Source organism: Magallana gigas, chromosome 2 (genome assembly GCF_963853765.1).
Source record: "Magallana gigas chromosome 2, xbMagGiga1.1, whole genome shotgun sequence".
NCBI classification, from domain to species: domain Eukaryota; kingdom Metazoa; phylum Mollusca; class Bivalvia; order Ostreida; family Ostreidae; genus Magallana; species Magallana gigas.
In genome coordinates this window covers 7764468-7790440 of record NC_088854.1, presented here as the reverse complement: position 1 = coordinate 7790440, position 25973 = coordinate 7764468, and the positions used below count along the sequence as shown (strand labels likewise).

The window sequence follows — 25973 nt, the reverse complement described above, 5'->3', positions numbered from 1 at the left end:
TATGAATTGATTCAGAAATATTTTCTTCTGTACTATTACAATCGTGGGAGATAAACTATTTACATTGTTATTTTTTTTGATAATGTCCTGTCCTTAAATGTATTTTGTTGAATTCCCTCCCATGGGGCAAAAATCAAGGTTTTCATTTTTTTATAAGGGAGGGGAAATACATGTAACAAATATAGCCGTATAGTGAATATGAAGAAGATTTCGAATTAATCTTAGTGGCTGTCGGTAAATTATGTCTCACCACATTTTCCGCTATTATTTGTCTATTGACAATTTCTGTTGACAGTGTCTATTGACAATGTTGCAATTAGTAGATGAGTAAATAAATAAAATGTATACAATTATTTTATTACAGAAAGAAACACAATGTCTTTGAAAACAACCTCTACAGACATCCTCATTATTATCGTTGTATAATTGTATAAATTTACATCCACAGATTAAAGACAATAAGTGATCCAAGGTTTTCCCATAATAACATTTCTTGAGTGTTGCTTTATCAAAGAAAAGAACATAAAAACCATGCAGAATTATTACTTTGATTTAATTTGTTTTTGTTTTAAAAATCACAAATATTGAAAACATTACACATAAAAAATCATTGGCCCCTAAAAGTATCTTTGTGTTTTGTTTCTTTTAGAATAAGGTAGATGAATGTAAATCAAGTAAAATTTAAATTTCATTATATTTTGAATCTTGATTTTTTTTCCCATGAAGATGGTTGTCATTTTAGGCAGTATTCAATATTTGAATTTGCTGAGGATGGAAAGTATCATAAACAGAGAACACTCTGCCTCTGCTTCTTAATCTGGAGAGTACTGTCTGCTTTTCAATGGAATATAGACTGGTGCTGTAAAGGTTTTCTTTTGGCAAAAATTTAGAATTTTTATCTCTGTAGTAGACGACAAAGACATCACCTGAAAGAAAATGTAAGCAAGTTTTGTTTTGCTCCCCCAAAATAAATTGATAGTAAAATTAAAGAAAACATAATATTAATAACGGCCAATTATAACAACTGTTCCAAGTTCCTTTTTTATCCAAATACTTACACCCTACTTCGAGTAAGACTTCAGTGGTTCGTCTCCTGATGTCTCCAATTTCAGTTTCGGAGTTTTCAAGAATAATGTTTCTTTCATTGAAGTCAACAAAAATAAACATTTTCGTGTAAGGTTGCACGAGCATTAGGTCATCTAATTTTAAAATAACATAGGCCTGTAAAATGTATGAAATTCAACATTAAAATTTAAAAATTGACTAAATCAGTAAATGCAAACTTTTTAGAAATCAAATAACAAATGCAATTTATTCACTACTCTTACTTGAACTGGCAAAGATGAGGGTATATCAATTGCTTCAAAAGACCTCTTGTGATTTTCTTGAGTTGACGAATTAAAACTGATAATACCAACTCCTTTTTCCTTGTTTTTTCGTGATAGTTTCTCAATAAGAGCACTGGAAAACTGTATAACCGACTGATAAGTGTGAGAAAAATACAATTATAGGAAAGTCCTTTTACTTCCTAAAGTTTACTATTTGAAAACCTTTAATTTATATATTTAATAATTTGCCTTAGCACTCTACATTTAATCAACACAATACACATTCCTTGTATTGATTTGTTTTTTTTTTATAATTTACTTTTTGTTAAATTGTTAGCAGTAAAAATCCTTATATTAAACACCAAAACTTATCAAAGAATATGATCATAAATATGATATGACAAATTCCCCTTATTCTTATTTGTTTTAACATATAATGTATTTTATTTCTTTGAAAACATGCAAATAAAGTTGGATTATAGCTGTTAGAATGAACTTATCAGTCTAACTATTGCTTCTAAATACAAGCTTTCAGTAATTCGTTAGTAATTGACATCAATGTATTATTCGTTTGACAATGAGCTTAGAAAAATTCGAGTTAAATTGCTACTATCAATGTCACAAACGAAGAAGATCGGATGTCAAAATATAAAAAAGAAATCAAAACAATAGATCATTTTTAATGTTAGAATATATGTAGTAGTCTAATGATGTTTTGATAAAAAAAGGTAATGATTAATGAAGTTTGCACATTTATAATAGCAACTAGGCTAGCTAAGAGCTGTACTCTTTTTTTATACTGATACCATAGAAATTATTTTTCTGTTTGAATTGAATATATGTTCTGTAAAATACTAGTAAGCTGCTTCTTTAAAGTGTTGCAACATTTTGAAAATATATCTGCTTAAACTAGAATTGTGATGCAGCTATTCTGCTATACGTTGTTGGTGTTCATGTATAAAATACAATTTTTATACCGTATCTTCTTTCTTTAATCTTTTGTTTCGTCCAGACTCCAACATGTGGCCTTTCGTAACTTCTGCAGGCGCTGCACTATCAACAGTCCGAAGTTGTTTTGATACCAATTTTTCATAGGCAGCAAGGAAAACAGCAAATACCACCGCAAATAGCAACACAACAATGTATAAACCTAAGTTTAAAATCAGCAGGATATATAAAAAAGAACAATTAATATACAGTTTTCAGCATTCTAACATTGGACTAAACTTATCTATTAACATGGTTTCTTATTATTGCTTTTGATAAATAATACCGTAACTTGACTTAAATTGAAAATTAGTCGTGGTTTCAACACACACAAAAACCCAACAAACAAACAAAAGTTCTAGTATCACAAAACAAAAAATACTCGGCACTCAAAGTGTCTTAACATGTATTTGTTAAACAAAAAAGTGTATAGGTAATAAGTATAACGCATATTAAAAAATTCGCGTGAGAAAAAAGACACCATCAATCAAACTGAAGTATGCAGCTGGATAATAATGGCCAATACACCATATAGACTTTAATTGTTTTAATTAATATTTGTAAAACAATAACAAGAGGAAAATTAAATATAAATGAGTATAATAAAATAAAGGTATGGGAACAAGATTTTTTTAAAGTTATATTAAGAAAATAATGAATGACGGTTTTAAAATATTGGCAATGAAAAGATATTTTACAAAGACATTTGTTGATAGACCATTAAGTATAGCATATATTACAGTTCAATAAGACTTAATATTCTATATAAAAATTATTTTTGTAAATAAATAAACTTTGTTATTATTTATCAAAACATATTTTTAAATAATATTTGAAATAAAAAAAAAAAGAAGAAACAAGTTGAAAATTTTCACACATTCATAATTAAAATGGAAAACGCATGGGGATTTTTTTAAATCTTAAAATCTTCGATGTATAGGTATATACTTATTTAAGAAGTATCATCAAAATATCCTTTAGAGACAGTTAATTAAGCTCGATTAAAAAAAACATAAAAAGTTATAAGGGAAAACAGCACAGAAGGAATTTCGTTTCTTTTAAAAAACACAACAACAAACCAAATGGTTTATAAATTCAAAATACATCATATTTTATTGATGGAAGAATAAATATAACCCAACCAAAAAAGGAAGTATAAATGGAGGAATTTAAAAGAAATTATTTTTAAAAAACCCCAAAAAACAAGTTATAGCCCTCCTTTGAAATAAGAAACCCTGCAATGAACACATTTGTTTTAAAATCAAAAACCATGTGTTCCCTGTAACCTTTTATCAATTTAATCTCGCATACCAGTAAAACAAAGTAGGTATCAATTATTCAAAGTTTCTCAATATCTCAAACTGGGAAAACGAATACGTAATAGCATATTGTTTACTTGTTGAGTCAAAACTTACTAATGTCGTAAAGATCAGAGGTGAAAACATTGAACAGCCTGTCTACTCCATCTAGTCTCTCGTTGGTAGCATTGAACATACCATCTACTTCATCTAGTCTCTCGTTGGTAGCATTGAACATTCCATCTACTCCATCTAGTCTCTCGTTGGTAACATTGAACATCCCATCTACTCCATCTAGTCTCTCTTCTGTATTATTCTCCAAATGTTTTATTTGGTCGTTAACTTTTTTGGAGTTAAAATATAATTGTCTATTGATTTCAATAATTTTCTTTTCATTAGATTTCATTTTTCTGTTAAGTTTTGAAGAACTCGCATCCAATCTTTCTGTCTCCCTCCTTAATACTTTAGTTTTGTTGGAGAAACAATACATCCTTTCATTTACTATTTCAAGAGTACCTTCATTCAATTTTATTTTCGTCTCCATTTCTGATTGCTTTCCTTTAACTTCCTTATAAATTGTTTCCATTGCACTTCTCATGTCGACCGAGAAAGATTCCATCTGCTCTTTAACTTCAGCAAGTCTGTATTCTATATCTTCGACTATTTTAGTCAAATTTGAATGTTTATTTTTCATTTTTTGAGTTACATTTTTTATTTCCTCCTCAAGTGTGACTTCCATATTGCCTTTCAAAAGTACCTCTAAAAGAATTGAGAAAACACATTTTAATTCATTAGATATACTTATTTCCGATAACATATACATGTATGTTTACTGGTAATCAAATAAGTAAGTATATCATAAATATATTTGACATTTAGTATAAGGTGGATATTTTCTAAGATTTTTACATATGATCAACAAAAGAAGGGGCAATTTTTTTAATTATAGAACTCCAAATGGCACAGCTGCGGGAGTGTACAATATCAGATCATCAATCGACAACGCATCAAGTAATACTTCATTAGCGGTAATATAATTCAATTGAATAGTACTGTATAAAGTAATTTTGCCATTTTATACAAAAGTTACATCCCCTCTTATCACATGAAATTTACCGTAAATACCGGGTACTATTGTTTTTCAGGTTTACCATTAAGTGATGCATCAATATTTGTTTCAAATATGAATAGCCTTTTTTTCTTTTGATCCCGTTTTTATAAGCACATTATGAAAGAGATATCAAAGAGCCTGTGTGTTCGTCTAATTAACCATCAATTCTGTCGTTAGCTTTTAAATATAATACATTTTATCATTAAAATTTGAAAATGTTCCTACATGCATTTCTTTATACATAGCTGAGACCATCCACCTCTCTTATATCAAATGCCAACACATGGGACTCAATCGATAAACTTTACACGACACATTATCATGATGATATTATATATCAAATGCCAACACATGGGACTCAATCGATACACTTTACACTACACATTATCATGATGATATTATATATCAAATGCCAACACATGGGACTCAATCGATAAACTTTACACTACACATTATCATGATGATATTATATATCAAATACCAACACATGGGACTCAATCGATAAACTTTACACTACACATTATCATGATGATATTATATATCAAATACCAACACATGGGACTCAATCGATAAACTTTACACTACACATTATCATGGTGATATTATATATCACTTATTGCAACACATGGGACTCAATCGATAAACTTTACACTACACATTATCATGATGATATTATATATCACTTATTGCAACACATGGGACTCAATCGATAAACTTTACACTACACATTATCATGATGATATTTTATATCACTTATTGCAAGATTGATATTTTAAAGAGGAAATTGTTGAAAAGTTTTACCTCCACTAAGTTTGTTCCTATATACACTGTACATGTAAAACGATGCACTACTTCAAAGGACTATAGATTGAAAATGGTTTTAACAATATAGCATTTTTACTTTATCAGGACACTTTCATGTATTACAATATCAAAAATTGTTAAAATGTTATTCAGAAGATTTTATTCCTTCCAATTCTATATTACTTTGCTAATCTTTGATTAACTCCTGGAATGTGAGACAATTTGTCATTGGTCTGGAGTCATAATGGTAGTTACAGAAAGTACACCATATCAATAGGCTTTGTCATTGCTATATGCAATCTATTGTAGTCGCTCTTCGGCTAAAAAATTCTTATTATGATGTCGAACAAAATATAGCAATCAAAGCTCATTGACATGATGTAAAGTTATATGTAATATGAAATAAGTAAGCTTATACAGTTTTTTAAGCAAAGTTAATTGCGAGTAACCTCACAACGTATTTAGTCACATTTTATAAATGAATTACCTCTCTCGTTGAGTTTATCATCAAATTCTTTTTTATGAGTGGTAATCTGTTGAAATACATCTGTGATCTTTTCATAAACGTTTTTCAGCTCGTTATCCACAATATCATTCAAAATAGCGTGTTTCTTTTCTAATTCTTTTGTCAATAATACTTTCCTCTTCTCCCATTCCTTATCTAACAGTCCAGTGAAATAGTTCTCGTGGAGCAGTTTTTCCAGCTCTGACAATTTGTTTTCTGTCACAGTAAACTTTTTATCTAATTCGAAGAATTTCTCTTGTCTAGGATAAAGTTTCCTTTCAACAGTTTCAATACATTTTTCCACGTTGTCGCTTTTCATTAAAAGATTTACTATCGGAACTGTTATTCTGAAAAACAAATGATAAGATGTAAATCCTAGGGTTCTGCAGGGATTCATGCTATCCTCACACAAGTCGATTAGATGCTACGCGGCTCCCATGCATGGTCATTCCAAGGTCACTACATGTTTACTTTTATTTACCAAAATGGCTTAAACGTGTCTTGTTTGTTGTGTGCGTTTGCTTTTTTGTCGACATTGTGACTTCTCTCAAAAATCTTAAACTTGTACAAACCATTTTGAGCTCTTTATCTCGCTCATAACTTGAGTTTTGAATGTTAGGTAACTATTATAAACATATATGTGAAGCATTGAAAGAAAAACTATTTGACAGTTTTTACTTCATGGCCATTTCCCTTTCAAGTCAAAAGTTTTCTAGCATATGCAAATGCCTTTTTCCTATGAAGGACTGACACATTTTGCATGAATCGCTAGAACATGTATATATATCATGCATGGCATAAAGTCGGTCCTGTCTGACTTACAGTTGTATCCGAAGACAAATTAGTTGCTTTTAAACAAGCTTTAGTTTAGATTTACCTTTAGTTAAAATAAAGAGATATATTCATGATAGATAGATAGATAGATAGATAGATAGATAGATAGATAGATGTGAATACATACAGTTGCAAAACCAGTAAGACTACCAATTGGATATAAAACTTCTGCTCATTTAGAAATCCGTCAGGTAGTTTTCCCAGAGGTTTTATGTCTATTCGTTGAGATTTGTTTTCTGTCGAAGCCTCTGATTTTGGGGCTGAAGAAGACCAGTCGTCAGGGCTATTTTTATGAGTGGAAGTCGTTGGACTTTTCTTGGATTCATTTGGTACAGAGCTGCTACTTCTAGATTTCCCTCTGTTTCCCCTCATCTCCAAACTTCTACGACGTTAAAATGTCACTTGATATTATCAAGGAGTACTCTACAAAAACAATTGGTAGGGATTGAATTGTGAAAGTGTGCGAATGCTGCTATATACCCTTGTTAAGTATGATCAACCGATTTCGAGTTGAAATTAAGGAAATAATACGCACCAACAATTATTTGAATAAATTAACTTAAAGTTATTCATAGTTATGAATTCCCGTAAAATGTTTTTATACAAAACTCTTTTTAGAAAATATATTAATTGTACAGTAAAAATACCCATCAAAAGAAAAAAAAATTAAGAACCCCATTTTTTAAATTCAAAGAAATAGTTAGTACTGTTTTTGTATTACACAATTGCAAGATGATTGCAGACATGTTAATATAAAAAAAAGAAACTTTTACCATATACATGTATTTCTTATCTTTGTTTCAATCTTTACATTTATTACAAAAATGCAAACGATTTCTTTTCTTTTCGTTTTCATACAAAACTAGCCTACTTTAACCATATAAAGAGGAACATCTTCATTCTATTTTTTAACCCTTTGTTGCAGAAATAAAAAAAAGATAATGAAATAATAAAATTGATGCGTTTCATTGAACATCTTTTTGCAATAATAAATCGGAATACAATTCTTGGATTATTACTCTTGAATTCTTGTCAATGAGATTCGAAAATGTTACCATCCCGGCATGAACGTACATATGAACGTCTGATACCTGTATATTCACATTTCATGCATGATTGAAGAGTATATTTTAAATTTTTAATGAATGATTGTATTCTTGATTCATTCATTTTTAAAGAAATATTTGCGGTCACATATATTTGGTCCAAAATCTGTTTTGTTTATTCTAAAATTTAACAATTATTATTCGACAAGACTAGATACTCCTCCAATATAAAAAAAAAATCAAGGTCATAGTAAAGGTTTGCGTGCACATTATTGAATATAGTGCAAAAATAAAGACGTTGGCCTTTATCTTTCTTATCACCAACATAAAGGTTTGATGATAAGATTAAACATTCGCGCATACTAGGTAACCTTTTTGATTTTTGCTCCTTATAGTAATTACATACCATATGACTTGCAACCAATTTTAAGTCACGTTTTCTAAAACAAGAACAAGTGAACGATAAATTATTATGAATTATATATATAAAAAAAATATAACCTACCTTCGGTTTTTAAGTTAAAGATATACACAAATTTTGAAGATCACGGGGAAGTATTTCTTCTCCGTCTCAGCAGGCCTACATTCATATCTCTAAATTTGGGTCTCTCAATATCTGGCTATCACTGCACACCTGATTATCAGTTGTCGAGTGATTTTCCTTGTAAATTTTATAAAATGATCTGAACTCCTATTACACTTATTCTCGGGCTTTGTCTTAGTGCAAATAAATTTGAATATTTATCTAACAAGACCCCCATGGGCCACATTGCTCACCTTAACAATAGTTCTTGTATCATTCTATTTCGAAATGTTTAATTATAAAAATGTCGTAAAAATCGTAAATATATTCCAAGATTTGATAAGACATTAAACATATGCGAAAGAAGCCTACTTTTTTGACATGATATCCTAAGATCTAAGATGCATCAGCTGACCAGTTTTATTTAAGAAATGAACTCAATGTCTACCCAAGTTATACTCGTATAACCTGGGTTGGGGCAATTTACGCTTTATAAGCGGATTATAAAGCGTAAATTGCCCCAACCCAGGTTATACGAGTATAACTTGGGTAGACATTGAGTTCATTCCTTATAATTTAATTTTCTGGAATTTGCTGTACAAATTGAGTCCGTTTTACTTTTAAAAATGATATAAATATGTTCAAAATTCAAACGTAACGTCAAGTGAATTAGTACGTTGGTGCATTGTGACGCGTCTTGTGACGTGCAAACCAGGTTATACAAATTTAACTAAATTTTTCTATCCAATCAAATGCCGCGTTACAACCAGAATTAAATTATTATCATATGCCTTAACGTATTAAAGATAACGAAGTTCTAAAATGAACTTAAAATAATTAGAACTAGAGGTACTGTGAGCAAGCTCACAACTGATACCCCCCGCTAAGAAAAAATCATAACGCGTGTATTTTTGCTATTATAGAAAATATTGGATGAATCTATTTCACTGACCATTTTCTATAAATAACAACTGCTCTATTTTTTAAAACTGTTTATGCTAATAGGAGTAAACAAACCAATATCTATCCTTTAATTCCATTTTATTTTAAGTTAACCGTTCAGTGATGCATGAGGACATTTGCATCCTTCCTTTAACAACTATGACTCAAATCAAACACGAATCAAACGGAATCCACATGTCAAGCAGCCATTTAATATTTAAACATTTAAGAAATGAACTCAATGTCTACCCAAGTTATACGAGTATAACCTGGGTTGGGGCAATTTACGCTTTATAATCCGCGAAGCGGATTATAAAAAAAGCGTAAATTGCTCCAACCCAGGTTATACTCGTATAACTTGGGTAGCTATTGAGTTCATTTCTTATAATTTAATTTTCTGTAATTTGCTGTACAAATTGAGTCCGTTTACTTTTAGAAATGATATTAATCTGTTCAAAATTCAAACGTAACGTCAAGCGGATTAGTACGTTTTTGACGTTAGTGCATTGTGACGTGTCTTGTGACGTGCAAACCAGGTTATACAAATTAAACTTAATTTTTCTATCCAATCAAATGCCGCGTTACAACCAGAATTAAATTATTTTGAATTATTGGTATACTGAGCCCGATTTTTTTCCGAAATTTTTTTTCCACACATTTTTTTACCAAATAAAAATTTCATCGGGGCAGGCCATTTTCAGAGAAATGGGGATGAAAATCTAAAAATAATTTTATATGGCCTGAGAAGAGCAAGCTTTGTGTCAAATTTTAGCTTCTAATATTTCCATTAATACAAGAAATGGCACAGACAAAATTTAGCATTTTCGAAACAATGACCTTGAACTTCCTCAATTGACCTTGGGTCAAGGTCAAGACACACCCTAACGTCATAAGCAATATTTATGTGAAGTAAGAACATTCAATGCTTCTCCATAAGGAAGATATGGACCGGACACGAATTTTGCATTTTTTCTGCCAGTGACCTTGACCTTGCACAAATGACCTTGGGTCAAGGTCATGACACACCCTAAAGTCATAAGCAATCTTTGTGTGAAGTAAAAACTTCCAATATTTCTCCATAAGAAAGATATGGACCGGACACAAATTTTGGATTTTTTCTGCCAGTGACCTTGAACTTGCACGAATGACCTTGGGTCAAGGTCATTACACACCCTTAGGTCATAAGCAATCTTTGTGCGAAGTAGGATCTTCCAATGTCAATGTTTCTCTATAAGAAAGATATGGACCGGACACGAATTTTGCATTTTTTCTGCCAGTGACCTTGACCTTGCCTGAATGACCTTACGTGATGGTCATGACACACCCTTAGGTCATAAGCAATCTTTGTGTGAAGTAAGAACCTCCAATGTTTCTCCATAAGAAAGATATGGACTGGACACGAATTTTGCATTTTTTCTGCCAGTGACCTTGACCTTGCCTGAATGACCTTGGGTCAAGGTCATGACACACCCTTAGGTCATCAGCAATCTTTGTGTGAAGTAAGAACTTCCAATGTTTCTCCATAAGAAAGATATGGACCGGACACGATTGCACAGACAGACGGACAGGGTGATTCCTATATACCCCCCAAACTTTGTTTGCGGGGGGTATAAAAATGAAAGGGGTTGCTGTGACCTTGATATTATGAGATAAGGATATGAGGATGCTTACAAAGTTCACTTAATGTAACTAAGCTTAGCACTGTGTTTCTTAAAAAAAGATTTTAAAACATTTTCCCTGTATCTCTTTATATATACTGAACTTTAAACTCTCTTAGGGTTCCAGTATTAGCCTGGGGGGTCACGGTTTGAAAAAAATTACATATCACAAATTGTAGTATTGGTTTGTTTTTTTAAAACATTTTCCTAATACACGTACATTTCTATATTGAACCGTGAACCCTCTCGAGGCCCCAGTATTGTTTAGGGAGTCAGGGTTTAACACTATCTTAGTATGCTTGCATAGCAATATCATATATTTCTTAGCATAATTGTGACGGAAATATGAAGATTTATATCTAATAAAAAAACATATTTTGCCCCGGGAAATATGATTTTTCATGGAGGAATAAATCTTCATATTTCCCTCATAATTTATATCGAACGACAGGTGATAATTTAGATTGTTATACTTTCATGTTAAATACTGAAATCTGATTGGTTAAGACGCAGTTGATAATATTTTCTATTACCCTCAGCGTTAGCAACGCACTTAGCAACGGGTAACATTAAAAAATGTTACATGCGCGAAAATTATGCGCATACGGTTCGCTGTAGAATTCACGTTATTCCTATATTAAAGCAGTAAAATTTTCTTAAAATTAAGACATTCAGTATAACAAAATAAATAGTGTCTGTTTGGGAGGATAACAGTTGAAATTGACACCCCTCAATTGGTGTCAATTTCAACTGTTACCCTCCCAAACAGGCACTATTTATATAATACATCGGTTTCTAAGTAATCGTTTTTCAATTCTAGTAAAGCAATAACGTAGTTAATGTTTACCAGTTTCTTTCTATGACAGGTTTCTGATATGAAAAGGATTTTAAAACGATTTCTAACGAAATTAATCATTCAATTACATCGTATGCTCATCATCGGAATTTTTCAAAAGCATAGAATGAAAACTCAAAGCGGTAGGAAATGATGAAAAATATGACGATGACAGGGGAATATGAAATTTTATTGCCATGTCACGTGATTTCTAGATGTCGCGTTAAATAGAGTAAACATATTGACGATTAATAACACAAATTTATGCATTGTAGTTCTAAAGAAGATTTTTAAACATTTTCCCTAAATATATCTATGTTAAACTTTGAACCCCTCTTGGGGCCCCATTATTGGTTAGGGGTCACTGACTGACGGACGAATCAAAAACATTTTACCCCTGGCAACTTGTTATACAGCTTCCTTTTATTATGTAATTATGAGTTTGAAGCTTTGAAGCCAAACTGTACAATGTCATTTTTGAAAAGCATATTCCATAAGTTTGGACCATTTTGAAGCAAAATAGTTGGTTACTGTTGGGAAAAAAATTACGCACATATCAGCAAGTTATTCTCTGCATTTATTTCAAAGTATCAAACTTCTAAAGAAATTGTATCAATTAGAATTCATTTAAAGGGGCATGGTCACGATTTTGGTCAAAAATTATTTTTTCAATTTAAATGTTTATAATGTTTCAGTAAGGCATTTTAAGTAATCAACCAAAATTTGAGTCTCATTTGTTGAGTTAGAAGCGAGTTACAGAGCTTACCATCCCACGCTATGTAAACAAAGCTTTTGTTTACATTTTGAATGTTGAAGTGAACATTCCAGTTTTGAACCTGAAATGAATATGTTGATTGTTAGGAACTGTTTATTTATGCTTAAAATGAATAAGAGTACAGACAAATCATCTTGGAAAAGATTTTTACTGGTATATTGAACCTATGTAAACAAAAACAGGGCACTAGCCTTGTTTACATGACGAAGAATTGTGAGCCCTGTAACTTGCTTAAAATTCATCGACGGGCACCCAAATTTTTTTTTATCATTAGAAATGCATATATAAAGCATTGTAAATAATAAAAACAGAAAAATAAAATTTGACCAAAATCGTGACCATGCCCTTTTAATGATTGTATAATAACCTATATGGAGCTTTGATTACCCACAAACTATTTTTACAGAAAAGGAAAAAATTAATCATAAGTTTCAAAAGCAATATGAATAAGATCTTGGTGAAATATTTATTTATTACATTAAAAAAAATTATTTCCTGGTCACAACATTATAAGCTACTTTTATACTTGGTGCAGTCCTCCATCCAAAAATAACTTTCATCATAAAAATCAACATGATATGAATAAAAAAAATTCCCAACACAAAATCACAATAATCAAAATTATTATTTATATTTTTTTTAATCCACAGCACAATTAGCAAATTTACAGTAGTTTGAAACAGTTCTCCAAAAGCTGTGCTTGTTGGGGAAGTAAAGCTTTATTAACAGAGAACACTCTGTTTTCTTTACTCAGTTTGGACAGTATTGGCTGCTGTTTAACTGAATGCAGCTTGGTGTTGTAAAGTTGATTTGGTGGCAGAGACTGGGAGTCTCTATCTTTGCAGTAAACCACAAACACATCACCTAAACAAACAAAAGTATGCTTTATTTTAATTTATCACCAAAAAAACACTAGTATGTACACTATAATCAAAGAAAACAGAGCTGACCCAAATGAGGTATAATCATTCTTTGAGTATTATGAGGTGATAATTTTGGTTGGGGCATGATCAGATCCAATAAAGCCCGAAGGGCTTTGGGATATATTTGATCACCCCCAACTGAAATTATCACCTCATAAAATTCTAAGAATGATTCCTTATTACTTATATTTATATAATTTTAAGCCATCGTACGATTAAATATTTAAATATAAATAAGCAAACCCCACTGGCGCCTCAATTTGGCGTCATTTGAAGTTATGGGTTATATAGTACAAAATCAATACGTAGTGTTATCACAGGCAAAGGCACTGGAAAATGTAAATTTCTTCTGATTTTAGTAGTAGAAAATTAAATCATAAGGAATAAATTTAATTTCAAACTATGTTATACAAGTATAACATAAGTTGGGACAGTTTACGCTTTTTTTATAAATCGCTTTGTGGTTAAAAAAGCCAAAACTGCCCAAATTGTGTTAAATCATATAACATAGTTAAAAATTAGATTAAATTCATTCCTTAAATAACTAAATATGATGTATTATAATTATAAGATATTATAATATATCAACAATCACATCTATAAAGCAATTTTGAATTGAGGAAGGAGTCTGAAGGACCACGTTTTCTTAACATCCTTTATAATCAAGATCAGATTTATATCATAAACTGTACACATCTGAATGGGGTATAATCAGGATTTACTTCAATATGTAACCATCTCCAAGATTCTAATACACTTTGAGTTGCTCTAAAATCTTAAACCAATCAAGATCACTGTCTGTATTTTATGCTAGATCTTTAATTCGTTCACATAGATAAATCAACCATGCAAGTTTGAATAAGTTTTCCATGATATGTGACCTACTCCAAAAACTTTAGCATCAGCATCCTAAACTGTGTAAGATTTAGAATCCAAGCCTGTCAAGAACATTAGTATTACAAGATGCATCATCCATCCACATTCCCTGAAATAAGACCAGTTATAACTAAGATATGGTCATCAAAGACTTTAACCTTCTCCAAAAACCAAAATTTCCTCAAGCATCCAAAACCTAAGGCTCAGATTCAGCATTGAAGCCCCAGGTTGATCAGTATCATAAGATGTACCATCCATGTAACTATGTTTTGTGAAGAAAGAACCTGGTCCAGCAATAATTTACATATGCCGCCATCAAAGGGCACCTGTTCCAAAAACTTTAACCTGCTCCAAAAAACTTACCTCCTCCAGCATCTGAAGTTCATGACTCAGATTAAGCATCCAATTCTATTTAGTCCTTAAGTATGCCCAGATGCACCATCCATGCGAGTCTGGTAACGTTAGAACCAGTAATAACTTATATAAGAGCTTGCTTAAAAAAAATTAACAGGACCCCAACACCAAGGGTATACCAAAAGCTCTCCCTGCCTTCATCTTGGTGAGCCAACACCTAACTATAGCAAAGCAATTATAATAACAAGAGGCACATACCTCACTTGAATAATGAGTAAATAACAAGAGACCAATACCTCATTTGAATAATGAGTAATTTATTTTTCTTATTTGCATCCCTATCTATACTATCTTGCCTCAAATACAACTTTAATTATTACTGGTCTCAAACTTACATGTAAACAACAGCATGATGTTTGCATTCAAATAATACAAATTGTAGCATGCTTGTTCTTGTACCATTAGTATGTCAGTTATCTTCTTAATTATAATAGGGGTTTTTTTTAGGGAAAAATGTTATACCTTATATGAATTAACAAAGAGTGTACTGACTCTGGAGACACTTGGATACTCTCTCATTAATTTCAAGCACATATTTTCTAATTAAATTTAATTCCAAATGCACTTGACAATATGGTAACAAAAGTCTATTTTCACAAATACAACTTTTCATCAATAGATGTTTTCTGCCAAGTTTGGTTGAAAGAACTATATATGATAAGAGTTGAATTTGGCCCCCATAATTCACCATTTTTTAAAGTATTTCGGTTACAATAAAATGTTATGTTATAATTTAGAAGAGTTCATATAAAATATATTTTTCACTTATTTGTTTGATTTATTTGCACTCACTTGCAGTATATGACGTCAGAAGTGACGCTATTTCAAACATTCAATCAAAATCAGTCGAAATTGACATTTTTCACATCTTTTTACGAATGGGAAATATAGAGCGCATGCTTGAACCAGGACAAAATATTTGTCACTTATTAGTCTTGGCTAGATTCATCTCTGATTAAAATAATGTGTTGGTTCAAGCATGCGCTCTATGTTTCCTGAAAGAAAAACTTCTTGAAAACAAGCTTTTTTATGCTAAAATGCAAAAATAGCGGGGACAGGCTGTCTTTACAATGCCGTATTTCTAAATTGTGGGCACTTGAATCAAAATGAACATTAAGTTAAAACACGACATATATATCTGTACAAAGAAAACAAAGAATTACAGTAAAATAATGATATTCCTTTTAGGGGGCCATTTTAGGCCCATACCATATATAGTCCTTTGTGGTTCTGAAGAAAAAGTTGAATAGACAGAAAAATTTACAGATCCTGATGATAGACAAAAGGTCAGATAGACACCTAATACTTTTGGTATGGTAAGTTGAGAATCAGTCTTAGTTCAAGATAGTTATACTGAAGACTTACATTTACTCGAAAGAAAAATCTCTGTTGTTAGTCTCCTACAATCTCCAACCTCAGTGTCAGGATTTTCCAGAATAATGTTTCTTTCGTTGAAGTCCACAAAAACAATGGTTACCTTGTATGGCTTTACTTTCAGTAAATCCTCTTGTTTTTCAATCAGATAGGTCTGTAAAACGTAATTATTTTCAAAGAACAGTTTAATTTGAAAAAAATTAGCATTGAAAATCCACCGAACAAACATGTAAAATATCTATTTCATTACCTGCATAGGCAGAGAATGGGGTTTAGGAACTACTCTCAAAAGGTTCTGATGGAACTCCTGAGTAGAGGAGTGAAAGCTTATAATACCAATCCCTTTCTCCAATTTTTTGCTAGAAACTTTTGCAAGAAGTTCAGCGCGAGACTGAAAGGAGCACATATTATCAATAGTAAGTACTAGGTTCAACATGATCAATTAACTATAAACTATATACCGGGTATCAACAATCTGCCCAAAATTCAATCTGATTAAAATCTTATCTTTGGATTTCTTCTTGTAAAATGCTACACAAGGATCTAGAGGAACCCATTAGATTGTCACAACTGAATGACCTATTAGATATAGTCAAGCAGATGCACACTGGCAATCTGCCAGCTAGATTTGAACCACTAGCAAAACTTGCTATCAAGAATATAACTGGATATCTAAAATGTTACTTATTGTGTTAAGTGAGACCTTATGTGATTGCATGATCAAACGATCTAATCTTAATTTGATTATTTAAATCGTGAAGATGTTTTCTACTGTTATTGATCAGAAAAAAAGATAATAATTGATATTGGAGTTTCTAAAAACTTACGATATTTGACATTTACTGAAAACTGTTGATAAAATAAAAACAAATTGGGTCAACCTGGGTCGACTCAAGTGAAAAACTCAGTAGCTACTTGTATCAAACTTGTTTTGTACATTAAAAACTCTATGTTAAATAACACTATCTTTTTTCAAGAATCTGAAAACAGCAGAGTTATCTGACAAAGTGATAGAACACTCATACCACTTCCTGTCCTCCTACTCTCTGGTTTGGACCTGACCTCATCGACATTGCCTCTACCGGGTAGACTGTTCTTTCAGCTGTATGAGAAGGTTGTCTATAAAGCAGTAGTTTTTGGGATGCAAAGATGACAGCAATCACCACCACAACAAGGAACAGGATAATGTATAAATCTAAAAAAAAAAAATAAGAGGAAACATTTGGTTTCAATACTAAAGATTTCTTTACAGAAAAAAAAATTGCAGCAAACTAAGAACCCTGATTATTCTCCAGTCACATCTATTGGTTAGCCGATTAACTATACTTTAGTCATCACATGCAAGTCATGTTGTGTTTGCTGCCTGACATCATGCATCAGGCATATCTAAAGTTTCAAAGTTGCCTTCTCAAAACAGTCTGGCAATGGGAGCAAGCAATATCAAGATTTTTCATTAAAAAAATAAACCGATGCATGTTTAATGTGCCAATATTTAAATTCACAATTGATGAAAATGTTAAATGGATGTAATAAGTAACAGTGAGCTATTGGTGTAATTGGTGTTGGATTATCATCATTAACAAAGAATCATCAGTTTGGATAAAAACAAATATATATTCATTTAGCTTGAATATTTACCGGGAGAACTAACGCCAAACATGGTCTGACCAAATTTTTTATCAATTGGGCAATTTCATTCATCCTGAAAAGCACATGGGTGACTTACTAAGTGTACATTAAACAATTACTAGTCAAGTATGTATGTTAATTCGATAACATTCGATCCAAAGTATATAATATGAAGTTGTTAAAAACAAATGCCAAAAAAATTCATTTGACCCCCATCTTCCCCATGGATCTACGCCAATTGATGAGTTCATTCAAACCATCAGATTGAAATCTCAGCTGTTGCGTGGAAAGTAAAGCAGGACTTTGCACCATTATGTCTCATTCATAGTTTTTGCATGCCAATTAGTGTTCAAGTCCAAATTGGGATCATGAGAATTGGGATCATATTGACTCAAAAGCTTAAAAATATCTATTATTATTTAAACTAATACAATCTAAATTTGACTGTTTTATCTTCCGTTTTCAAGCTTACATGCAATAATTTGATACATTCCTAAAATAATTTGAAACAACAGATGTTTGTGAAACACGTATGCCCCCCTCCCTTGGAAACATCCACAAAGAAAATGAACGTAAACTGCAAATAACTGGAATTTTTTTTAAGTCCAAGGGGCATAACTCTTTAGAAAATTGCTTTATCATACCCTAAATCAAACTTGACCTAGATATTAATTAGATAAACCTGTCTGTGTATACTAAATTTCTTATCAATATGAGCGGAAACTGCAAATAACTAGAATTTTTCTACATCCAAGAGCCATAACTCTGTCAAAATTGCTCGAGCGATACCAATATCAAACTTGACCTAGATATTATCATGATGAACCTGTATACTAAATTTCATTCAATATGTTCATCCTCTGCGAAGAAAATGAACAGAAACTGCAAATAACTGGAATTTTTCTACGTCCAAGAGCCATAACTCTGTCGAAAATTTGCTCAAGCGTATCCAATATCGAACTTGACCTAGATATTATCATGATGAACCTGTATACTAAATTTCATTTCAATATGTTCATCCTCTGCGACGAAAATCAGTGGAAACTGCAAATAACTGGAATTTTTCTACATCCAAGAACCATAACTCTGTCAGAAATATCTTGATCGTACCCAATATCAAACTAAAGCTAGATATTATCATGATAAACCTGTACACTAAATTTCATTTCAATATATTCATCCTCTGCAAAGAAAATGAGCGGAAACTGCAAATAACTGAAATTTTTCTATGTCCAAGGGCCATAACTCTGTCGAAAATAGCCTGATCATACCCAATATCAAATTTAACCTAGATATTATCATGATAAACCTGTATACCAAATTTAATTTCAATATGTTCATCCTCTGCGAAGAAAATGAACTGAAACTGTTGGTGGACCGACCGAACGACAGACTGACAAACTGACAGACAGCAGCAAAGCAATATGCCCTCCCTTCTTCGAAGGGGGGTCGAAGGGGGGCATAATAATGAAATAATTTACATGTAATTTCAAGTTGCATACATGTACATGCACGATGAAAAAAGACTGAAGTTACTTCCTAAATCTGCAAGCTCCTTTGATGAATAAATGATCAGCAGCGAAAATTTAAATCCATTTCTTATAAAATATCCAAATTGATACATTCATGCTTCCATGGAATAATTTTGTTCAGTCTGGCAAGCTTTTTGAAAGCTATCACGTGTATAAACAGAATAGTTTACTTCAATACACTTTAAGCTGTTCCATTGGTCAGAAGTAGCCATGATTACTTTAGCCACTCCATTGAGCATATATCACCATTACAAATTTGATGTACATTTTATTTGGCAAAGGTATTGGGATGGTTACCACCAGCTCTGCTGTCCCTGTTCCAATGCCCGTGAATATAAAGGACACTTCTTTTAACTTGATTCTATTTTTTTTATGCAAAATGTGACTCTGTCTGCAGATCGGGTCACTTTCAAGTAAACAGAATAGTTAATATGCCATTATAAATATTCTTCTATATAGTTTTTAGTAACAAAAAGTCTAGCAAAAAGAATGCGAATTCAATTCAACAGGTCTTTAGGATTTGAAATTGCCAAAGGGCTTCGCAACATAAATGGCTGTTTGCCATTTCAAATCAGACTTGTATGAAATGTTTTCCTCTGTCTTTGGCCTTCGGCGACATTTGTGTCTTTAGGTCCAACAAATCATATGTTGCCCTCATACCCAGTCAATAACTGTATATTATCAAATGAAATGTATTAAACTGGCAATGTCTACCATTTTTGAGAAATATTATTTGAAACAATCCAATCATTATTTCTCATAACAAATATTCAACGTATCATGCATGCTGATGTTGATACTTACGAATGTCATTGATTTCTTTGAAGACGTAATTTTGTTGTCTTTCTACCCCACCAAGTTTCTTTTCAGTAGAATTAATTCTCTCTTCTTCAAATTTTTGCTTTTTTTCCAATGACTGGTATTTATCTAACAAATTGTTTAATTCATCATTGACTTTATCCATTTTTTCTTCAAACTGTGCTTTCAAATCATCTACTGGCTGAATTTTTTCTTAAATCAAAAAAGAATTACTTGTGTTAATATAATTAACTCTTTTTAATAAAACATCATAATTCTTAAAAGATTATATTTTCCCCCTCAAAGTGCAAAGTGCACTAATATGCAAAGAATTTTACTTAATTAATTCTAACATTATCTTCTGTTAAAATGCATAACATAATAGGCCCCTGAAAAGATCAATGTTAAAAGCAAATACCTTTAAATTCAGTGATTTCCTTGCGTTGTTTTTCTATTTGAGAGAAAACATTTTGAGAATTTTTTTCGACATTGCTTTGAACTTCATCCAGTGAAACTTTATATGATGTCTCTGCCTTCTCAATTTCTTTGGTAAAAATATCTTTTTCCTTCTTCCAGTTTATACCAAAAAGTTTAGTAACATGATCATCACTGCACTTTGTTTTAAACTCTGATATCGTTTCTTTAAACTCTGCTACTTGTTCCTGATATTTTGACAACTGACTTAGCAAATCAACATTTGCTTTTTCCAATTCCTGATATTTTTTTCTATCTTTCTTTTGATTCTCAATGACATCTTCAAACTCTTTTGAAGAAAATCCATCCGTAGCAATGCACATACAGTCTGAACAGGATAAAGATTTGTCTGAATTTGCAATTCTTTTTTGGCAGGATTTCAAATTTGTGATCTTGTTCTCCATTGAATTTATAAAATATGCAACTGTCATTCTGAAAATTAAGTAAATTTAAAGTACATGTACAATGTGATTTAAGGTAAAGGTCCTAAATCTCTACTAGCCAAGGACGTTGAATTTGTTTTTGGGTTTTTTTCACCCGATCTATAAATTATAGATTGCATAATTTTTTATCTTTAGAGTTATCGCCCTTCAAGAAGTATTTAATTAAGAGTTGTACGTTTTCTATCTATTTTCATAATAAACTTAGAACCCCATCAGGTTTTCCTGGGGTCATGATTTCAACAAAATTCAAGAAGCTAGCTTTAGTCTGTAAAATTTTTGACAGATTATTAAATTCTTGAGAAGATTTTTGAAATATTAATGGTTGACCCATAACATTTTCATTCTTTTTTAGTTATCTCCCTTCTCAACAGCTAGCCTCATTCTTGAATGGAAGTGCTAAGGTTTATTAAAGTTAAATGAGTAAATCTGAAGAAGAAATCAAAAATAGATTGTTTAATTTAGCTTATTTAGGACAGATAGAGGGACACACACATATCTAAAAAACAGTGATCAAAACAGCTTACTTGCATGAGCTTTCAGCTTAGGTAAGCATATAAATAAAATTTGTTGTGAGGAGACATTTTTTTTAAAGGAAAAAGAAATAAAGGATATATATATATTATGATTTAATAATCTATGAAAATATGTCCTTTTATACAAAGAAATAAAACTATATACTGTAGAAACACATATTTTCGTTGGGTTAAAACTTCGTTGTTTTAATACCAGAGAATTTCGTTAGCATTTAATATTGTCATATCGTAATATCTTTGTAATCATTAATACTTGGTTTAAATAATTTGTCATGGATTTAATTTTGTTGATTTATACTGCCAAAGGAATTAAGGAAATTAAATCCTCAATGAATATTTTTGCTTTAACAGTATATATATATATATATATGGCTATCTATCATAATCAAGTAATTTTCTGCTGATTTGAGAAATTATTTTATGATATTTCATGATGCAGTGAGCAACCTTAAAAATGAGAAAGTTCTGTACCAGTACATACAATTGAAAAGCAAGAAAAGTTCCTATCAGGATCCAAAACTTCAGATCATTCCAAAATGGATTGGCTTTTATTTCCTGTGTTAATTTAAGCATAAATTTTTGTGTCCAAGATTTTGATTCTGTAGATAAAGGAGCCAGGTAGCCAGGGTCTTCTTTCCTCATAGTCCCTGGAGAGTCATCATCAGATATTTCTGGAATTTCATCAGATATACATGTATCTGGAATGTCACCTTTAGTACTTTCCCGATCATGTGTCTTTCCTCTTCTTTTTGACATCTTCAATTTCTTTAAAAAGGTTTAGTGTTGTGTTTACTTCAGTCCCTTAAGAACTGCATGTTGGCTGAAACAGAGCAAAATATTTTGAACTATCGGGTAGACATCATTGAGATGTGGACCATCTCAAAGGGTCCCCTTTAATAATGGAAAATAGAATAAAAGCACTTCAGATTTTGCTTTGACACTGACCTATGACTTAAAAATTTTCAGGTTGGCATAGAAAATTAATACCAACAGGCATATTTGGGGTTTATGAGCAAGATTAAGCCAATGGGAAATAATGTTTAGTCTAAAACTCAAGGTAACTGTACATCCTTTGACCAAAGGCACATATTCTGTTGGTGAAGTACAAGCCTGGTTGGACTGAGGGAAGGGAATATAAGATCCGGACAAGGCTTTTTCACATATTTCTGCCATGGTGTAGACCTTTGACCTAGAAACTTTGTTCAAAGTTACTGTACACCCTTTAACCAAAGGCACTCTGTGGAGACAAAGAGAAAAAAAATATGCTCCAGACAAGTGATCTCAGATGGAAGGAAAGACAGACTGATCACTACAGGGTGCCTGGACAATTGAGTGTTGAGATTTCTCAGTGTAAGGAGAAGGAGATATTGCCATTTTATATTTATAAATCACATTTATTGTCAATTATGTTGTCAACGTAATGATAGAATCTTCATATCTAGTGCTTTAAACACAAAAAACTTACAATTTACAGCTCGCAAAAACCTACCCTAGTTTTTTACTAATCATATAGCCTCAAATTCATTTCGTAATAGTATTACATTTCTGTGTAAATACATAATACTTTAACATTTTTCAGGCAATTTACTACTTATGCCATTACTTTACTTGCCTCAGACCTACTTTCAACCATGCTATCCAACCTCAGAGAGTAAAGAATATGTTTAATTCACAAGTTAAGTATATAAAGGTCACAGGCCATTTGAAACATTTTTACATGTAAACAAACCCCATTATTTCTCTTTTCAGGGCTGGGGATGTTATTTAAAAGAATTTTGAAGTCATGTAAAATAATGACATTTCAGTGTCAATTAAAATTATGTCTGAGGAATGTTTTGGTATCAACTATTTGTACAGGATGACTGATTACTATTAGGAAATTATATAAGCTTATCAAGCAAATACAAACAAATAGGTAAGTTTTTGTGTGCCGTAAATTGATAGTTGTTTTTGTATATGAAATACTTTTGCTCTACAGCATGTCAACTGGTATTTTTAGTGGTCTAAGAGCTTCAGACTTGCAGCTATAAATTATACTTTGATGAGGCCGTGTGTTATAAACAAACAACCATTTAAAATCTCATCTGTATGGTGTCTTACTTCTGCCACCACCTGTCAGATAGTTATGTTAACTTGTCAGATCTTTATGTCGACTTGTCAGATATTATGAAGACAAGTAAATATGGCAGTTAGTGGCACTAACGCGCTTTGACAACAAAACATTGAATTTTTAGTCAAAATGATTATTAGCTGACAAGTCCACATAAACATCTGACAAGTCGACAACATCATTATCTGACGTGTGGTGGCAGATCTCTGCAATCACAAAATCTTTTTTTTTTTATACAGGGGAGCAAAAGTTTTGCAGCTAGTTAAATGCACTCTACGATTTTGAACACAATGTTGGTAATATTTACAAATGATAACCTCAGTTGTGATTTAAATGTGACAGAATGACTGCCACCAGAGACATAAATAAAAGAGATTGGCAACTGATTGAAATCTCGCTGTCCTTATTGTAAAGTATTCCCAGTTCAAATCAGTATGTTTTTCTATTAAACAAATATATCGAAATAAAAACTGCTAAATCCTATTATCAAAATATTCTAATTATTATATTTTCATGAGATTGTGTCTTATAAAAAATATTAAAAGAAGAGTTTCAGGTGGCAGTTGGCTACCCATTGTCTAAGATTTTACCAAAGTTTTATAGCTGGCCTATATATTTTCTATATATTAATCCTATTTTTTAATTTAATGTTTCAAAAAACTTCTAAATCCTATGCACAATTTTCATAAAAACAATATACTTTGGGTTTAAGGTACCTCACTACACCTACACTTATACATTTTAAGACACTACGTCACAAGATGGCAATTTAATTGTTTTGTTAAACTGTTTATATCGTTCGATTGGGTTGTATATCGTCGTAGCTCAGTGATTAATGTATTGGACTTCTGAACTGCAGATCATGAGTTCGAATCCGCCTGGAGCTTTCGTTCATGTTTACTGAATTATTAAATTTTTGAAAATGTAATTTTTAATCCAAAATTCCACATTTTTTTGCCTATTAGACTTACAATGTATATACTTCTTATCCATTATGATATCTATCATAATCAAGTAATTTTTTGCTGATCTGAGAAAATATTTCACGGTGTAGTGAGCCACCTTAATGGGGCATGGTCACGAATTTGGCCAAATTCTAATTTTCTGATTTTATTATTTTCATGATCAATGCTTTAAAAAGGCATTTTCAATGATCAAATAAAATTTGAGAGTCATTCATGGAGTTATAAGAAATATACTGAGCTCACAATTCTTTGTCATGTAAACAAGGCTTGTGCCCTGTTTTGTTTACATAGAGTCAATATACCAATTAAAAGTATTTTTCAAGCTGATTTGTCTATCTTTTTATTCATTTAAATCATAGATTAACAGTTCGTAACGTTTAGCACATTCATTTTTTATCTAAAACTGGAATTTTCACTTCAACACTCATAATGTAAACAAAGGTTTTGTTTTACATGGCAAAGAATTTTAAGCTCTGTAAATCGCTTATAACTCAACGAATGACACTCAAATTTTGGTTGCCTATTAGAAATGCCTAACTGAAGCATTGTAAACATTAAAATCGGAAAAATAATAATTTTTGACCAAAATCGTGACCATGCCCCTTTAAGATCAATATTTGAATATATCAATTTACTGTTTTTGTAGTTCTCAAAGTAAGGTTGTTCCCGTAACATATTTCAACAACAAAACACGCAAATGGCGGAGTTGCCAATCTCTGTTATTTACGTTATTGTTATGTTTCAATTCATTACGTACAACACACCTTATGAATAATTGTGCCGATCAGGTTAAGTCTACCAGATTAAGTCTCCATGGGAAAGTCCTTTTTCTACTTTCGATTTAAATTCTATGCGTACTTCGATATCCGATCCCGACCTTAAACCCCCCCCCCCCCCCCCCTCCACTTTCCGTAATGCATGAAATAAACGCATGTGTGTTACACATGCACTCAAATTACATGGAATACATGATATTTTCAATCTTAAGTACAGCTACTTGAGTCAAATGGACAATATCGTCTAAAATAGAGATATTTTAAACGAAATGCACCAATTACCGATGAGAGTATGAGAGGAATATGAGTAAATGATGTTATAGTGAAATGTACATATTAAGAACACAGATAGAAATCCTAATTTCTCACTTTGACAGTAACTACATGTAGTAGTCAAGTTTCTTTCACCTTGTAGCCAGCTACTAGTAGCTAGCTTTTCTTAATTCTCGTAGCCAGTTACTATAGTAGCCAACTTTTATT

The 25973-nt window shown here is 31.6% G+C and overlaps 2 protein-coding genes across 4 annotated transcripts; both read right to left on the bottom strand.

Annotated features, from left to right (window-relative positions):
* Positions 1-412: 412 nt before the first annotated feature.
* LOC117681041 (myosin heavy chain, clone 203-like) lies at positions 413-8678 on the bottom strand. 2 transcript variants are annotated; one of them, XM_066074795.1, is made up of 8 exons: positions 8419-8678; positions 6995-7290; positions 6016-6380; positions 3731-4372; positions 2306-2478; positions 1329-1481; positions 1059-1221; positions 413-926 (listed from the first exon to the last, which is right to left on the bottom strand). In XM_066074795.1, the coding sequence occupies exons 2-8, from the start codon at positions 7237-7239 to the stop codon at positions 739-741; spliced, it is 1929 nt and encodes a 642-aa protein (XP_065930867.1). In that variant the 5' UTR covers positions 7240-7290; positions 8419-8678; the 3' UTR covers positions 413-738. The 2 variants fall into 2 exon arrangements, with proteins under 2 accessions (XP_065930867.1, XP_065930869.1); XM_066074797.1 differs by having other exon boundaries at positions 414-926; positions 1329-1469; positions 8419-8677.
* Positions 8679-12427: 3749 nt separating this feature from the next.
* Positions 12428-25582, bottom strand: LOC117681040 (chromosome partition protein Smc). 2 transcript variants are annotated; one of them, XM_066074793.1, is made up of 8 exons: positions 25482-25582; positions 22124-22462; positions 20611-21098; positions 20199-20405; positions 17259-17428; positions 16484-16624; positions 16225-16387; positions 12428-13510 (listed from the first exon to the last, which is right to left on the bottom strand). In XM_066074793.1, exons 2-8 carry the CDS (start codon positions 22396-22398, stop codon positions 13311-13313), a joined length of 1644 nt encoding a protein of 547 aa, XP_065930865.1. In that variant the 5' UTR covers positions 22399-22462; positions 25482-25582; the 3' UTR covers positions 12428-13310. The 2 variants fall into 2 exon arrangements, with proteins under 2 accessions (XP_065930865.1, XP_065930866.1); XM_066074794.1 differs by lacking the exon at positions 25482-25582 and adding an exon at positions 22588-22871.
* Positions 25583-25973: the final 391 nt, after the last annotated feature.

Excerpts from the sequence above, each read along its gene's own strand:
- LOC117681041 (XM_066074795.1), bottom strand. The coding sequence starts at position 7,239 with ATGAGGGGAAACAGAGGGAAATCTAGAAGTAGCAGCTCTGTACCAAAT. Across the intron at positions 2,479-3,730 it reads CTCTGATCTTTACGACATTA|GTTTATACATTGTTGTGTTG; the intron begins GTAAGTTTTGAC and ends TTTTAAACTTAG. Across the intron at positions 927-1,058 it reads AGTCTTACTCGAAGTAGGGT|GTGATGTCTTTGTCGTCTAC; the intron begins GTAAGTATTTGG and ends ATTTTCTTTCAG.
- LOC117681040 (XM_066074793.1), bottom strand. The coding sequence starts at position 22,398 with ATGTCAAAAAGAAGAGGAAAGACACATGATCGGGAAAGTACTAAAGGT. Across the intron at positions 17,429-20,198 it reads CAAAGAAATCAATGACATTC|ATTTATACATTATCCTGTTC; the intron begins GTAAGTATCAAC and ends TTTTTTTTTTAG. Across the intron at positions 13,511-16,224 it reads GATTTTTCTTTCGAGTAAAT|GTGATGTGTTTGTGGTTTAC; the intron begins GTAAGTCTTCAG and ends TTGTTTGTTTAG.